At 45.9% G+C, this 17,798-nt stretch overlaps 1 protein-coding gene across 6 annotated transcripts; it reads right to left on the bottom strand.

Annotated features, from left to right (window-relative positions):
* Nucleotides 1-216: 216 nt before the first annotated feature.
* On the bottom strand, nt 217-12,819 carry Ptpn18 (protein tyrosine phosphatase non-receptor type 18). 6 transcript variants are annotated; one of them, XM_048812182.1, is made up of 15 exons: nt 12,414-12,807; nt 10,194-10,302; nt 9,945-10,021; nt 9,764-9,859; nt 9,644-9,682; nt 5,600-5,668; nt 4,711-4,773; nt 4,282-4,424; nt 3,863-3,929; nt 3,703-3,780; nt 3,519-3,608; nt 3,199-3,287; nt 2,379-2,581; nt 1,847-1,921; nt 217-1,669 (listed from the first exon to the last, which is right to left on the bottom strand). In XM_048812182.1, exons 1-15 carry the CDS (start codon nt 12,504-12,506, stop codon nt 1,557-1,559), a joined length of 1,404 nt encoding a protein of 467 aa, XP_048668139.1. In that variant the 5' UTR covers nt 12,507-12,807; the 3' UTR covers nt 217-1,556. The 6 variants fall into 6 exon arrangements, 4 of the variants coding, with proteins under 4 accessions (XP_048668139.1, XP_015334603.1, XP_048668142.1 ...); XM_015479117.2 differs by having other exon boundaries at nt 217-1,624; nt 12,414-12,760; XR_007350895.1 differs by lacking the exon at nt 3,199-3,287 and having other exon boundaries at nt 217-1,624; nt 12,414-12,785.
* Between the last annotated feature and the right edge of the window lie 4,979 nt (nt 12,820-17,798).

Below are 17,798 nucleotides of genomic sequence, written 5' to 3' on the forward strand. Positions count from 1 at the left end.
TCTATCTGATATCAGAGAGACTGTCTGCCATAAGCATCTGTTGGTTTGCAGTGTCTACTCAGCTGGCAGTTGGTCTGGATGGTGGAGATGGTGGATGGTGGAGGATCTACCCAAGTTGAGATATATCTCTGAGGGTCCATCTGTTTGGCCAATTGACTGCCTAATGGTTGTGAGTCAGCTTTTGTGTTATGTAACCAAAATACTCACCAAGGAAACTTAGAGTAGAAAAAGTTTATTTAGGGCTCATGTTTTCAGATGTCTCAGTTCACAGATGGCAGACTCCATTGCTCTGGGTCCAATGTGAGGCAACACATCATGGGGAAAGGGAGCAACAGGGGAAAGCTACTCAGCTCATGGCAGGGTCAGGAAGCAGAAAGAAGCAGAGAGAGGAAGGGCCACTGGCAGAACAACCCTTCCAGGGCACACCACCAATGACCCACCTCCTCCAGCCACAGCCCCATCTGTCTACAATTGCAATCTAGTCAGTCTATTCAATCTAAGATGGACTGATTAGATCACAGTTCTTACAATCTAATCAATTTACCTCTGAATATTCCTGCATTAACAGGAGCTTTTGAGGAACATATCATGTCCAAACATAACAAAGGTCCACCCAGTTGCCTGCCCAGCAGGAGCTACATCAATGTGTCTATTGAAACAGGGGTTCTGTGTTGGTGGGGACCGCCTGCCTGCTGGGGATCCATCTGTCTGGAGAGCTGCAAGTCTGGCAAGCTGACTGCGATATTTGTGCATTCGAGGATCTGTCTGTGTGGCTGGTGTTTATCTGACTGGAAATCTGTCCAGCTAGGAGGTTGGTCAGTCAGTTTGTCCACCTAGGGGTTGAGTTAGGGTCTGTCTAGCTGAGATGTCTGTGTATCTGACCAGGCTGGGAACCATTGGCTGTCTAGCTGGTGGAGGGGTCTGTCTTTTAGGGGCTCTGTCTGCTCAGTGGTCTCTTGAGATTCATCTCTCAGGCTGTTGGTTGGTCTCTCTCAGTAGGGTCCATTTGTCCAACAGTGGACTTATCCCACTGAAGGTCTGGCTGTTTTGGGGTCTGATTGGTGATCCATTTGTCTGGGGATCTTCTTGTCTGTCTGGGGTCAGTCTTCTTGGCTGTGGCTAGGCTTGGCTTGGACATGTCTGAATGGCTAGGGATCCATTCACATTTCTCGAGGTGGATCCATCTCTTTGAGTGAAGAAGGCTCAGATACTGAGGATGGGCCACCTATTATGCAGTGAGAGGGGAAGTCTCTGGCAGTCCATCTGTCCATTCTCGTCTTCATAACTGGGGGAAATGGGTGGTGGTGGTGCCCATTCCAGGTGTTCTTTTTAGGATCTTCTCAGGGCAGCCTCACTAGGCATTAATTCCTACCTCTGTCACCCAGCCTCAAGACTTGACTGCTGATCACTGGAGCAAAAATCCTCATATTCCCACCCCAATAAATTTTTATTTGGATCCAGACCCAGCATCCCATCCCCAACATATCCCACAGCAGAGTGGTGGCCAGCAGCAGTTCAAGCACACATGTAGAAACAGGTTGGTATGGATGCAGAGCTCACACCCGGGTCCACTCAGCAGGGGGGTCTCGGGGTCCTTTTGGCCTTCCAATGCGCAGATTGAAGCCTGAGACGGGAAGGGTGCCATAAGGTTTCACAGACACTCTACGGCCTGAAGAAGCAGGCAACTTGTGGAAGGTCCTCCGCAAGTTGGAGGTGTTCCGGTTTTCTGCAGCCACATCCACCGGACACCGATAGCCTGAGCCCCACACCCCATTTCTAAACCCCAAACTTCTGAGGTTCATCCAAAGCTGCAGAGTCCCAGCAAACCAGGTTCTACCAAACTTACCTAGCCCACCAGTCTGAGCTCCCTCTGTCACGTCCTCATAGGCATCAGGCCCAGCAGGGCTTTGATTAGCAGGAACTGTGGGCAGGAAATCCCCCCACAGGTCAGCTCAAGGAATCTCATAGTCCTCCACCTGGCATGGGGACACAGACTTCTAGGTCCCAGGAGGCAATCTGGTGTGTGGGGGGGTGCCTACCTGGAAAGGGTGTGTGCCAAAGGTGTGGCCAGGTTGGGGGGTGGTGGTGACATCCGCCTTTGGGGGACTACTTAGCCAAACAAGATTACACAGCCTGAGGCTGGACTGGGACCCTACAGCTGCTGGCCTGCGGAAGCTTCCGGGATGTCACCAAGAACTAGAAGGGGCGTGGCCAGGGAAACCTTGACGCCAGCTTCGGGGGCGTGGCCACACCGGGTTACTTGGCCAGGGGATGGGGTCCTCCAGGCCCACCCAGTACTGTGGAGCCCAGAAGGATGGGGTCCCGAAAAGGACAGGTAGGTTTGGACTCTCCCCAAACCCACTATAGTCTTGACTCACCGCGGCCAGGCAGCGAAACCCGCTTGTCCTCTGTTTGTGCCCCGGGACGCTGGGTGCGTGACTTCACCTGGCTGTAGAGTGGCTTCTCCTCGGTGCTGTGCTCTTGCGCCACTGGCCCGGCGCCCGCGGGGGCCCGGCGCTTGTGCACTACAGCATAGGTGTCGGCCATGGGGACAGTAGGGGCCCCGGGCACCGAGATGCTCCTGCAGAGCCGGAGGGTGCAGAGGAAGTGAAACGGCAGCTCGGAGGGAGGGCGGAGGGCTGTGCATGCTCAGCCCAAACCGCGGCTTCCTTCCCGCGGGAGAGGAGGGAAGGGGCGGGTTGGCTCCGAGGCTGAGGGAGGAGTCTTTCGTTTTGTTTGTGTGAGTCGTCGGTCCCTAGCGCCCCGCCGGTAAGTGGGGTAAGTGGGTCGGATTGGTATTGAAGGGTGATCATTTCCGTGTAAATGTTTATTGAGTCAAAATACGAGGTAGTGGCATTTAAGTAAAGCCGAAGGGAAAGCCGAGGGCGAGTTTCGAGGGTGTAGGGTGAAGTTAGCTGCGGAGGTTTAACTGTGCGCACAGCACCCAACAGGAGACTCCAAGTGAATGGCATCCGGAAATATTTGTCAAATTAATTACTGACTTGGACGCAGAGACAACAGTACTGCTTGGATAAAGTGGTCTTCTCGGGGAGGGTTCCCAGAGTTCAGTTCAAAGAAAGGGCCAGCAAATACTTGGTGAACTGAACAGCAAAAAGGGGCTGGTTTTTCAAGAGAGTAAAGGGCTGGCCTTAGAGCCTGAGAAATTGAAAGGGAAGAATAAAGGGATGGCACCAGTACCTGAGCACTCCGCTTGGTGGGCGGGGTAAGGCAAGAAGGGCTGGAGAAGTCCAGAGGGAGAGGGCATCATCATAGAGTGGGACACAATTCTGGGGCGGAAACAGGAGAGGGGAGTCATGAAGCTTTGGAAGAAAATGGCCAGCATCCTAATGGAGGAGGATCACTATGGATTCTGGAGGTAAGCTTAAGAGGGGACAACCTCCTAAGGGAGTCTGACAGAGGCACATACAGCCATCATAGACAGTGCCTGTTCTTAGAAGGAGTCAGGGGTTTGAGGGTGTTGAGGATGAACAGGAAGAGATTGGGAATAGGTTCTGTACCTCCTTGAGGTTCTGGTAGTGGGGGCTGGTGGTCTGGAGTGCTGAGTAGAACATCTGAGCCACTGTGTGGTACAGGAACCTGTACTGCTCCTGTTGAGGTGAGGGCCATCAACAAGGGAACACAAGGGGAGGGGAATGGAAACCCAGCCTGTGTCCTTGGGTGTAAAGAGACCGCAGCTCACACCTCTGTCTGGACCGCTGCTGGTCGCTGCTTCCTTATCTCGAGGACCAGGTTGAAGAGGTTGAAGTTAGGTGGAATCATCTAGGGCAGAGAGAGGAGTGTGGTAAGAGCTGGGCCTAGTGGATGTGGAGCACACTGCACACACACAGATGGCCTACCATACCTGGGTCAGGAGCAACTGTCTGACGTAATCAACAATGCACAGGACTCCTGTCCGCCCGCAGCCGGCACTAACAGAAGGAGAATCCGAGCAAGCTCATCAGGACCAACCCAGGTATCTTTTAAAAGGAGCATTTGGGGTTGGGATGAAGGGAGACCCCTGCAGGACCTCTTGATTTACAGAATCCCCAGATTATGATTTCAGAGGAAAAACTTTTTAATCACATATATTTGCTGACCATAAGTTAGCAGGCAGTCTATCCTCAACAAATACTAACAGTTTCAGTCCATGCAGCATGAGCAAGTATGGCCCCAGGTTTTTCAAAACAGATGGAAAGCCAAACTTCCACACCCTGCTCTCCCTGCCTCACCTCCCTCCATCACCAGATCCTCATAGAACCTCATAGAACCCATTTACTAAACCTGCAGTGGACACAGAGAGGCCCCGGGCCACATCCTTGGAGGCGATGGGCTTCCTCCACCATGATAAGTATGTGGTCAGGATTGCTGGGGACCCCACAGTCTGGCCAGGACATATATTGCAGCTGGTGTACAGAACGGGATTCCTGAGATAGGAATAGAAAATAGAAAAAGCATTTATTGGGCATCTACTACTTGCCAGGCCTACTAGAAGTATCTTCCATTTATATCCACCAGATAGGGCTGGGGATGTAGCTCGTGGGGATGTAGCATAGGCAAGACCCTGGTTCCATCCTCAGTACCACAAAGATTTAAAAAAACAAATCATACGATAATAACTGAGGAGTATACTATTGTGAGTGCCCATTTTACAGAGCAGGAAACAGTCCTCCCCATGCAAGAGCCCCTTCACCACTTCTTCCCCTTTCATACCTTCTGGAATGTGACTTGAAGGGTCCTAAGAATGATATCTGCTTTCAACTGTGTCTCCTTTGTCTGAGTATGTGGAGTAAGTGGGAAGAGGAAGAAAAAAGAAGAGGGAGAACAAATGTGCCCCCAAACACATTTATACAAAACATTTTTGATGAGATATTGAATTTAAAACATTTTAAAAAATAATTTAATCCAAACATCCTCCAAAGCTGTCATGAAGGAAACATTTGAGAGAGGGGAGAATGAGGATTACACAAACCCAAACAAGCCTTGCTTTATAGATAACAAGAGATATTTTGGTTCTAAAGCAAAACAGTTTCATTATATTTATTTATTAAGCACTATGTATTTATTAAACATATGTGACTTGAGAGATTGTTCTGAGTTCTTTTGAAATGGTAAAAAAAGGGGCTGGGAATATAGCTCAGTTAGTAGAATGCTTGCCTCACATGCACATTGCCCTGGTTCAAATCCCAGCACCATAAAAAAAAAAAAGGTTAAAAAAATAGATCTGAGGAACATGACTAGGCACATTTACATTACAGAGACAAATGATCTGAGCCAAAATAATGCTAGGGTTTGGAGTTGCAACTCAGTTTTAGAGTGCTTGCTTAGCATGCTCTAGGACCAGGATTCCATTCCCAGCACTGGGAAGAGAGAGAGAGAAAAAAAAAAAAATGCTTGGGCAACACACATATATTGAGTTTTGATCATTTACGTGCTGACACCAGAGCATTCTCTTGAGTATCGCAGAGTGTAAGGTGACTGGGGTAAAATGATTCATCCTTCTGCGCCCAGCCCAAATATTTACCACCTGTGTTTCTTTCTTGAAACCTCCCATAACACCCAAGGCCCATAGAACCCTGTTCCCACTGCTGCCCCAGCTCACCAGGGTGATACAGAAAAACCCAATCTGCAATGGCTTGTGCTCCTGGGCCCAGTAACGCTCACACTTTTTCTGCAAAAGTAAGGGAGGAAGGACAGGAAGTGAGGAGGGGGAGTCAGCTTCAGAGTTCCAGCTGCCACTGAACACCTCAGGTGTTGCTGGTAGAAGTGCAGGCAGCTGCAGCTGAAATGGAGGCTAGCCACAGAGCCATCTCATTAAACATGTGCAGGCCCCATGGAGGTGAGTTGTTGGCCCTGCAGGAGGAAGGCAGTCCAGGATACCCTCCAACTACAAGAGGCTAAAAAGCTAGATGAAATGCATGAGCCATTGTTGTCCATAATTGGTTGCTATGTGTTGCAGGACTGTGGTCGCTAAACAGACTACCTGGAGGCATTACTAGTCAGAAGGACATGAAGAGCCCAGTGATTCCACTGAATTGAAAAGTCAGAGATCATGGCTGAGGTAGATCAAGGTAGAATTTTCAGAACAAAGTTCTGGAAAGAACCATGCAAACAAAAGCAGAAAAAAACAAAAACCTGCTCCAGAAATATGTATAGTCCCCCCCACCTTCAGTCTTTGGCTGAATAATGATCTGAGAATGTATAACCAAGCAAGAAAAACTTCTCATGAAAGAATAAGCATCTGTGGGATGAATATTTCCTAGAGTTCACAATGGGACAGAAGTAATTTACATTCTCTTCAGCCAGAATAGAAAGACCTTCATTCAGTAGGATTCCCAGAAGTAATCACACATTCAAAGCAGAGCCAAATTAGTTCTAGAATAAAGGTTACCCTAGACCTGCCCTAAAAGCTTAAAAACAAACACCAGGGGCTGGAGGTATAGCTCAGTGGTAAAGGGCATGCTTAGCATGTGTGAAGTTCTAGGTTTAATCTCCAGCATCCTCCAAAACTGAAAACCCTTGAATGAAAGAAAGTTAAGTTCTAAAAGAAACTTAACTGCTCTTCTGAAAAAGCAAAATCTTCTTTAAAGGAAGAAAACAGAATCCAACACTTACTTGTGTAAAACTCAATATCAAGCATCTGATAAAAATTTACTTGACATACAAAGAAGCAGGAAAATGAACACCATAACCAGGAGAAAAAAATCAGTCTAACAGAAAGAGGCCCAGAAATAACAGATGAGGAAAGAAGCAAAGACCTTAAAATAGCTATTATAAATATACTCAAAAGATGAAATGGAAAGCAAACATGATGAAGAATGAAATGAAAAATACAAAAAAAAAAAAAAAAAACCTAAATGGAACTTCTACAGAGGAAAAATAAAATATAAAAAATGCAGAATTCACTAATAGCAGATTAGACAACAGAAGGAAAAGTTCAGTGAACATGGAAGTATAGCAATAGTAACTATTTGAAATGAAAAAGAGAAGATTGGAGAAAAGTAAATAGAGAATGAGTTCCCTGTGGAAATACACCAAAAGGCCTAATATAGGTATGCCTAGAATCCAAAAGGGAAGGAGAGAGGGGAGAACAGGAACTATATTTGAAGAAATAATACCTAAAATTTTTCCAAAATATGATGAAATAATGAACCTACAGATCCAAGAAAGTCAGTAAACTACAAGGACAATACATAAAGCTGTACCAAGGCAGATTATGACTGAATTGCTGAAAAACAGTTATAAAGAGAAAATGTTAAAAGCATCACATAAAAGTGCACTGATGAACAAAGATAAGAATGACAGCAAAATGTTTTCAAAAACTGAAAGCCAGAAGTCAATGGTCTAACATCCTAAAATGCTGGGGGGATAAAAAAAATAAGCAGGGAGAAAACCAAGGGCTGGAGTGTAGCTCAATGGTAGAGTGCTTGCCTAGCATGTGCAAGGTACAAACAAAATAAAACAATCAAAAAACAAAAACAAACAACAACAAAAAACCCAATAAAACCCAAACACCTTTTCAGGCTAATAAAAGCTGAGAAAGTTTATCATAAGTAGAACTGCACTATGAGAGAAAAATTAAAGTTAAGTTCTTCATACAAAAGGAACATGTTGCCAAAATGATATCTAAAATAATAAGGAGCAAAGAAAAAAGGTAGATAAAAGACTAGATGTAAAAAGAAAATGTCATATAGCAAATTAATAAACTATAAAACCCACACATGATCATCTGAATAGATGTTGTGGGGGGAGAATCTGACAAAATTCAGCACCCCTTCATGATAAGAACATGAAAGAAACTAGGAACAGAAAGGAAATTCCTCAATGTGATAAATAACTACAAAAAAAAAATCCACAGATAACATCATATTTAATGGTGGGAGACTAAAGCATAGGAAGAAGAAAAGTAGCACTTGCTACTTGTATTCAGCTTTGTACTGGAAATTCTATACAGTACAATTAAGAAAAAGAGATGGTGCCTGGGTGGTAGGGGAGGGAGGAAGAAACAAACAAACAAAAGGATGAGTATTGTGATTCCACTTACATTATGCACCTAGAATAGGCAAATTAAGAGGGACAGAAAAAATAGAAGAATAGGCTGGGCATGTAGCTCAATTTGTAGTGTTTGCCTTATATGCACAAGGCCCTGGGTTCAATCTCAAGTACCACCAATAAATAAATAAAAGTTAGAGGAGGCCAGGATCTGGGAGAAGGAGAGTGGGAAGTTGTTTAATAGATATAGAATTTATGTTTGGATACAGAATTTATGTTTGGGATGAAGAACAGGTTCTGGTACTGGATAGTGATTGATGGTTGCCCAACAATGTGCATGTACTTACTGCAATTGAGTTGTACACTTTAAATGGTTAGGGGGCAAATTCTACATGTATTTTACCATGATTTTAAAAAGACACAGTGGGATACCATTTCCTAGGATGGCTATAATAATAATAATAATAAAAAGGGCAAATGGTGAGGATGTGAAGAAATTAGAGACATAATACTTTGCTGGTGGGAAGGTAAATTGATATAGTTATATTATAGGAAATGGTTTGTCACTTCCTCAAAATGTTAAAAATAGAGTTACCATATGACCTAGCAATTCTACCACTTGGTACATATTCAAGAGAGATGAAAATATATGTTTACACAAAGACTTGTATGTAAATGGTTCATGGTAGCATTATTCCTAATAGCCCAAAAGTAGAAATAAATGGCTTATTGGATAAGCAAAATGTGATAGATACACTCAATAGGATATTATTCAGCAATAAAAGGAAGTATTGACACATGCTACAGTATGCATGAATATTAAAAACATGCTAAATGAAATACCAGTAACAAAAGACCACTATATGATTCCATTTATATGCAATATCAGAGTAGGCAAATCTATACCAGGCCAAAAGTAGATTAGGAGTTGCTTGGGGCTCTAGAGATTGTTAGGAAATGGGCAGTGACTGCTTGTGGGCTGATGAAAATGTTCTAAAATTTCTTATGGGAATGGTTGTGTAATCATCAGGAATATACTAAAAACAATCGTACATTTTAAGTGGGTGAATTGTAACTAAATAAAGTGGTTTAAAAAGGTAATTGAAAGCTAAAACAATAGCACATTGTGGAGTGTATTTCATGTTTAGAATTATCTAGTGTGTTAGAAGTTGTTAAGAACTGTGAAGGAAAATGGCAACTCGGACAATGGGAATGCTGGAGTCTGAAATGGTGTGAGAGTACATGAGGGTCTCACTGAGGAAGTGAAGGCTGGAAGGAGGTGATGGGGAAGAAGGTTCCAGGCAGAGATAATATAATGGTCAAGGCACAAGCCTGAGGTACAGCTGAGCAATAGAGCCAGTGTGGTTTGAGCGAGTGGATAAAGAGAAGTAAAAATAGAGATCACAGCTCTACGAAGGAAATGGTCAGCATAAAGTGTCATGCTCTGTGAGGTGGTATGGATGGGAAGCCCAGCAGGAGAGGGGTAAACAACACTGTGGGAAATGAGCCCCATGAACAGAAGGAAAAAAGATCAAGGCAAGATTAGAGAGAAGCAGTGGGTTCTCACTGAGTCCCAGTGACATCACTCCCACTGGGTTCTGGATTAGGGAGGAGTTAGTAAGAGTCAAGCACTCTGGGGGCTGAGGACACCTACCCGCCCATTCTCTGTCTCTCGACATGCCATCAGGATCACCTAGACAAAAAGAGTAAACAGAGATGGAGGTGATTTGGGTTAGTGGAAACTCAGAACCTTGTTTTCCTCCCCCAAGCTGACCTTGATCTCAAACTCCCAGACCAGGCGCCAGAAGTCTAGCAGAGTGTGAGGCAGGGGTCCTTGTGTGGCGATGTAGGACTGGTTTCCATCTGCGCCCTGGGAAAGGCCCATTCGCCGTTGAGATTCCACTGCCAACCTCCACCAACCCCAATCTGCCCCCTTTTCTGACCACTATCCTGACCTGGATGAAATTGCCATTGATGTAGTCGCCGTGCCCTTCCTCCTGGAGCAGGGAGAGGATCACGCGCGTCTGATCATCTGCCAGTGGGGGAGGCGAGAAACGTGGAATTGAGGGCGACGCGTGTGTCTAGGCTCAGACAGCCCCTTGGATGAAACCCGCATGCCCCGCCGGGAGCACATTAAGGGCCCACCGTGGCCTGAGGGTGTGTGTGGAGCCACACAGACTCCTCACAGAAGCCCTCCTACGTACATGGCACCACATCTTTGTAGCGGTTCTTCTGTATATTCTCTGGCCGACTGCCAACCTCGGTGGAGCGCACCCCATCAGCCTTCCAGGCAGCTGAGCGCACTCGGATGTCCTGGTGGGAGGCACAGTGAGGCAACAGGGAATGCAGGAAATGGAAAAGAGGAGCCAGGTCAGAGTCCTGGGACAAGAAGACACTTGGAATCCAAGGCAATGTTCTGGGGTGGTGGTGGTGGTGAGGGGGTGGAGGAAGGGTAGTGAGTGCAGACTCCAAGAGGCACAAGCCTAATAATAACAACAGTACAATAATAACAGCAGACCAGAACCCTTCTTTGTGCTAAGCTCTGCTCAGGTCATTTAATCATCACAAGGTCCCTTTGAAGTGGGTGCTGTTATTGCATCCTCACTGTGCAGATAAGAAAGTTAATTCACACATGCCTGAGGGACTTGCCAAAGGTCCCACCCAGGAGGCTTTGGCAAAGAACCCAGATTTAGCCCCTGCTCACTCAAATCAGTATTTTTATCATGTACTCCCCCCCCCCCTTTCTGGTACTGGGGATTGCACCCAGGGGCACTCTACCACCGAGCTACATCCCCAATCCTTTTTATTATTATTTTTTAAATTTTGAGACAGGGTCTCCCTAAGTTACCCAGGCTGGCCTCAAACTTGCAATCCTTTTGCATCAGCCTCTGGAGTCAAAAGGATTACATGTGTGAGCCACTGCACCTGGGTAGTCTGCGTTATGCTGTATTGTAAGCAATAATAATTGGAATGAAATATGTATTATTTAATATAATAAAACAATTTACAATATATGTGAATTGTAATGTACACTATTTATGTAATAAGGTAACTTCTTATTGGTAGATTATCAGGTATTCATAACCATAATGATAATAATACCTTCCAAGCCACCATTGCAAGTGGTCACCTTTCCAAATGCTTTACTTATGCTCATCAGTAATTTAAGCCTTGATGGTCACCATTCTGTAGTGGGCAACGCTAATAGGAATTTCTACTACACAGATGAGAAACCAAGGCCTGGGAGTGCAGAAGTCAGGATTGTGACAAGGATACCCTCACCACCCAGCATTTCACTTTGGGGCCCTCAGCAATGCTCGCTTCATTGACTCTGTAGTGGTTATATACCACATCGATATTATATGTTTATGTATATTTTTATATTTATAAATTATATATTTTACATTTACTCTATTTCTTATATACTACAGAATTTTTACATGTGTAAGTTATTTATATTTATTTATATTTTATACTTACGTCCACTCCTTACTTTATATTTACTCACAAATTCATTGAATATCTTTGGTGTTTATTAGATTTATATTTGTTGTATTGTTTTTTGAAGTTATGTGATGTTTGTTGTGTAAATCACCTTTTTAAAATCACATTTATTTTTATACATTTATATATTACATATTTCTAAATTTGATACATACCATCATATATCAGGTTTGAGTATTTGTACAGTATGTTTCTATGTTTGGTACGTAAGATACATTTTAAATATTTTATTGCCTGTAGTATGCCCATGCCTAGGGTGCTTCTTACTCTAGCGTTAAGCTTTGATTGTATTACCCTTATTGAAATATTTAGAATCTTTTAAGTCGTGACAAAGGCACCTAGGAAGTGGGCCCCAAAGATATGCTAGACACTTTTACCTACACTTTTTAATTCTCAGTTTGGTCATTAACGTCCCCACTTCAACAAGGAGGCTGAGACCAGAGGGATCCGAAAAGCCCTGGCTATCGGTGTCCTTCACCCACGTCCTTCATCCACTCCGCGTTAGAGCCTCCCTGTTCCTCTTCCTCCCGTTCCTTGGAATCACAGGGTGACCCAGGTCGTCAGGTGTAGCCTGGGTGTGGGACTTCCAGCGCAGGTGTGCCATCGCCCTCTTCTACTGCACCTGCGTGGCCTGCCCTGCCCAACAGGGGCATTGTTCCCCAAGTGCGACCAGGACACTGGGTCCCGAGTGTGTATGAACCCTCCAAGCCGGCCGTGGACTTTGTTCTCTGGGGACCTGTAGGCAGGGCGAAGACAGCGCGAGAGAGCTAGAGGTGTGAGGGAGAGGAAAACAAGAGACCTCGAGGCAGGGAGACAGCCCAGGACAGCCAGAGCCTACAAAGTGCACAGGACAGACGTGGGGACCGTCCAGGGTAAGGAGCCGAAACGCGCCTCCCAGTTGTACACATTCACCCACTCACACTGAACTCCGCGGCCAGAACCTCCTCCTTCAGGCCGCCCTGTTCCTCCAGCTGCTCCAGAAAGCTCCGCGCCGCGTCCAAATTGTGGCTCATGGCACCGTCCGCCAGCAAGGTCCCGTCCAGTAGTTGCGCTCAGCGCTACCAGCTAGTGTAGACACTGAGGGAGGCGGAGGAAGGCTGCCGGGGCTCCGCCTTCGTTGTAACCAACCATTGGAAGACGGGCGACAGCTGGCAAGGCGCACCCATGAGCCAATGGCACTCGCCCTGTCCCGCCCACAGGCGCCTGAGCTGCTTTGGCTGCTGGAGCCTTAGGTCCTTGAGCGTTGGATTGGTGAGTACAGCTCTAGCGCTTCTCTCCGTTTTTTTGTTTTTTTGTTTTTTTGTTTTTTTTTTTTTTGTTTTTTGATTGCTGCTTCCGCTGGTTTAGTCGGCACTATCCTACTGTCACTTCCTCTCCCCCTTGAATTCCGGATCTTCGCCCCTCCTCTGTGACTAGTCAGGTTCTGAGCGGATGAAACCAGGTCTCGGACCAGGTCTCCTGGGAGTCAGGCTGCGTTGAGGACCAAAACAGGGTAGTGCAGCAGCCATCAGTAGAGATGGTGGCCGAGATCACGCTACTTCTCCCCACCCCGGGGAACTTTAGCATGGGATGTCCCGCTCAGTGTGCTCCATTTGGGTCCAAAGAAGGTCCGGGTGGGGAGACCGCGAGGAGGAATGATTATCGTACTTTGGAAAAAGCGAGAGGAGATGGAAGTTTCTATATCTGTATTTCCTCAGGTTTTTCCTATTCCGAGACCGGCTGGGAAGGGCTGGAGGACACAAGGATCCAGTTTTAACTTGAGAATCTCTATCCTCACAAACCTGCCAGGGAAACAGAATTGAGGCACTGGAAATGCATTCTAGAGGACAGGAGTTCTCAACCACTTTAAAAGAGCTGCTTTTTCTGTCGCCACATCAGAAAATGTACAGGATGTATAATCACTGGAAGGTCAGGAGGATGGAGAAATAGCTGCTGTCCCTGTTTCCTAGGTCTTGGAGGGGAGGAAGGAGAGAGTGGTTGGGTGCCAAGGAGCCTGACAAGAACAGGCTTGGGTAGATGGCTTGGGTAGATCTGTCGCTGGGGTTATGGAAATATTTCAAGGGGAGTCATTGGAGGGGGCATCATCAGTGGAGGTCAGTTTGAGGTGGTTGAGGTGTCAAAGTGTCACTGGGACAGGACAAGACACTGAAAGGTCAACAAGGTCATTATTAACAGGTTGTCAATTCAATTCATTACAAATCATGTTTGTCAGGGATGAACAAATATTTTAATTGGTATAGTATAATTATACATAATAGTGGGATTCATTGTGCCATATTCCTATATGCACATAATTTGATCATTCTCATTCCCCAGTACCTTACCTTTCCCTCCTTTCCTTAGGGATTAGCAAACTTTCAAAAGGCCAGATAGGAAGTGGCTTTGCTTTCTCTGTTCTCTTGTCCCAGCTGCTTCCCTCTGCTATGAAAGCAGTCATATATTTAAATTTAAATTTTTTTTGTGTGTGGTCTGCCGACTAGTTTGCTGGCTGTGGCTTAAGTGAGAGATCAAAGTGAGTCATCAAACAACTGGAGTTATTCTGCTTATTGTGGGGTCACTGGGAGTCCCCTCCAGTTAGTGTTTAATATTTAGCAATTCCATCTTTTTGAGTGTTCTAATGAGGCCATAGGGTGTTAATTATAATCACTGGAAGGTCAGTGGTTTGTTTGGGGCAAGAAAGTGCCTAGCAATGAAAGTAACTGAGGGACTATTGGGATTTGGAATATTATTTTTAATTACTGAGGATTCAGAAGTTAGACAAGTGATGAACAGTTCCTGCTCAGTATTTGTTAAAAAAATTTTTTTTTAGTTGTAGGTGGACACAATGCCTCTATTTATTTATTTTTATGTGCTGCTGAGAATCAAACCCAGTACCTCACATATGCTAGGTGAATGCTCTACCGTCTAGCCACAACCCCAGCCCCTCCTGCTCAATATTAGTGAATGCCAGTGGAATCATTCGTTTCGTGGATGGGCATTGGTTGCTGGTCTCAGTGGGGTGGGACACAATATTGTGAACTTGTAGAAAAAGATTTTCTGGGGGAGTCATGGAGGTGTGAGTTATTTTATGGGCGAGTAACTGAGGTATCATGAAAGGTCTCAGTGGACTATTATAATATAGATCAGTGGTCACTGAAGACTGGGTGGTGCCTGGAAGGAGTAGCAACAGTGAGGGGTCACTGGCATATCTATGGTGGTAAGCAAGGGACAGGAAGACTGACCTAGTGATTGCTGGCTAGTTAGGGATTTTCTGTTCAAATAGGGCTGAGTCTGTTTGCCTGACTGGGAAGCCTTGGCAGGATCTGTCTGTCTAGAAAACTGGATCCTGCTGAGGGTATCATTTTCAGGCCGATGTCTGTCTTACTGGTGGAGACTAAGTCTTTTTGTCCAGCTGAAGGCCTACTGGGTGGGTCAGCTTTCCACTGAGATAACATCTTTGTCCATTTAGGGGGAGGGGTTCTGTTTTCTGCTTGATTGAGGTCCACCTTTCAATAAACTGGGGAGACATGGTCCATATTTCTTTCTGGCCACAGGTCTATCTGGATGTCCGGTTGATTTTTTTTTTCTCCCACACACCCAGGAATCTCCCCATTTGTCTGGCTATCTGTTCAGCTGGGAGTCTGTTTTCCCTGGGATTTTGCCTGTTCACCCAAAAGTCTGCCTGGTTGGTTGGCTTTCTATTGAGAGAGAGCTTTTTGCCTGTCTGGCTGAGGATCTGAGGGACTAGCCAAAAACTGCCTTGTGGCCTGTGAACATTTACTTGTGATATCAGCTGGGTTGGGTGTCTGTCCTTTCTGGTCAGAAGTCCACCTTCACTTCATGACCCCTCTTGTTCAGTCTGTTTGCCCTCTTGATGCTTAACTGTCCCTCCATGCCTTCCCAGCATCCCAGTGTTCCTGGTCTGCTCTCTGTTCAGCTCAGGAAGGGTATGGGAGATGGTAAGATCCCACAGACTTTCCCCAGTAGCCTTGGCCAACCCCACCACTCCTTTCTCCCAGAGGAGTACAGTTTCTTGCTATCAGATTTGCTGCTGCAGGTGGTCCTCCTGTTTCCTGATACTAGCAGTCACCTACAGTGAGAGCTGTTATCACTCTTGAGCTCAGAGTGCTTGCTGCATAGGCCATTCAACAAGCTTAAGACTGGATGCTGGGCTGGGGATGTGGCTCAAGCCGGTAGCACGCTCGCCTGGCATGCGCGCGGCCCGGGTTCGATCCTCAGCACCACATACAAACAAAGATGTTGTGTCCGCCGAAAACTAAAAAATAAACATTAAAAAAAAAAAAAAGACTGGATGCTGGTCAGTGCTCATCTACACCTGCACAATGCTATCAGAAGCCCAACCTGCACTGAAGTTGTAAAGGTAATGAAAAACTATGGTGGAGAAATTTGGCAGGCACATCTTAACTCAGGAAGCTTATGAGGAGATTTGAGATGACTGACGTTCCAAGGTTATGGTTTTTCTCTAGGTTCCTCGTTTGTTAGACTAGAAAAATAAAAGGGGATGGGGCAAAGACAAGTAAAACAAAATTTCCCACTGCTGTACTTTGTTAAAAACCTCAGGTGGTTAAAGAAGAAATTATGGCATTTGCAGGTAATTGGATGGAGCTGGAGAATATCATGCTAAGCAAGATAAACCAAAACCAAAAAACCAAAGGTGGAATGTCTTTTCTAATAAGTGGATGCTGACCCATAATAGGGGTTGGGTAGGGAAGAATGGAGGAACTTTGGATTGGGAAGGGGGAGGGGAAGGAGTATGGGGGTGGGAAGGGCGCTGGAATGAGATAGACATTATTACCCTCTATGCATGTATGACCACATTACCGGTGTGACTCGGCACCATGTACAGCCAGAGGATGAGAAGTTGTGCTTTATTTGTGTACAATGTGTCAAAATTCATTCTGTCATATATCACTAATTAGAACAAATTTAAAACAAACCAAAAAACCTCAGGCTGGGTGAACTGTCCCACTGACCCATCTATAAGTCTAGCATTTGGCAAACCATTTGGAGAACCATCCTCCTTTCCAGTTACAAGCAGGAGTATCTGCATACAGTAGTGCCAGGGAGATTAGTCTCTTTTGTAGTTTTTGCCAGGCTCCTTCAAATCTCCTCAGAGGTTGCAGTTTTCAGTATTCTGAATCCCTCCTGGATACTCCCTGGGTCAGGTATCAGCAGCTCCTGGTTGTGGGAACACAGTCCAAGGAGAAAGCCATCCTACCCTTTTGGCCCCACTGCCAAAACTCCCAACTTCCAGCCATTTGTGAAGGAAGGGGTTCTACCTTTAGGACCTGCCCTGCAATTCTGCTTCAGGAAATGGGGGGAAATCCTTGGGAATTGCACGGCATGTCTTCTCCCCATCTTAAAAAAATGAAATCCTAAAACTGCATTATTATCAACTTTTCCCCAGGCTGGTCACCTCTCTAGGGCAGAGCCTGGACATCTGCATTAGCCAGAGTAGGCCCCATATATTTCTTTTAGAGGAAATACATCCAGGCAAACAAGTGCTACTACATTATTGCTGGAGGCACCCCCAGGGCCTCTGATCTATGCAATTGGCCAGGTACCTGTGACCCTGGCCTGCCGCAGTCTGGCTGGGCACAATCAGGAGCCACTTGTCAAAAGAAACTAACTTTATTTTTAGAACCACACACGCCAAACAAAACAGCCTCTCAGGAAAAACCCTCAGAGCCTCAACTGCCACCACCGGCTTTCCACAAGCCTCTCTCTCCCACACAAGCTTCTCTCCACCTCCCACAATCCTCCTGCTCTTGAGGCCGATTGGCTGGGTCACGTGGGCGGAGCCAAAAAAGTCCCCCAATGAGCAGCTCCGTGGTCTGAAAGGGCAGGGAAACAGCCCAATGAGCATCACCGCAGAGGAGCCAATCAGCTAGATGTTGCTGGGGCCGCTGTGAGCCAATCATCAGCCGGCAGCTGGAAGTTTGCTGGGGCCCCCTTCGGCTGTGGCTCTCAACATCTCCCCCTCTCTGTTTAAACAACAAGCATGTGGCTTAGGGACCGTGTCTGCCTTAGGTTGTCCAATAGTACATATGGTCCTTAGGTTGGTACCATTGGGGGGGGTGAGGTTCTTTGCCTCACCTCTGTTGGCTCCCAAATTTTGAGCTGGACGATCATGACAAGCGAAGGGAGGAAGATACAACAAGCCATTGACGGCTCCTTTTGGAAAAATGTACCACCAATGACTCATCAGCAAAAAATACCCCAACACTACCACAAGTCGCTGCACCAACAGATAGTTCACAATGCATACAGGTGAGCTCACAATGTGTCCAGGCAAGTTCTGCAAG

This window comes from Marmota marmota, unplaced genomic scaffold, assembly GCF_001458135.2.
Source record: "Marmota marmota marmota unplaced genomic scaffold, marMar, whole genome shotgun sequence".
Taxonomy (NCBI): domain Eukaryota; kingdom Metazoa; phylum Chordata; class Mammalia; order Rodentia; family Sciuridae; genus Marmota; species Marmota marmota.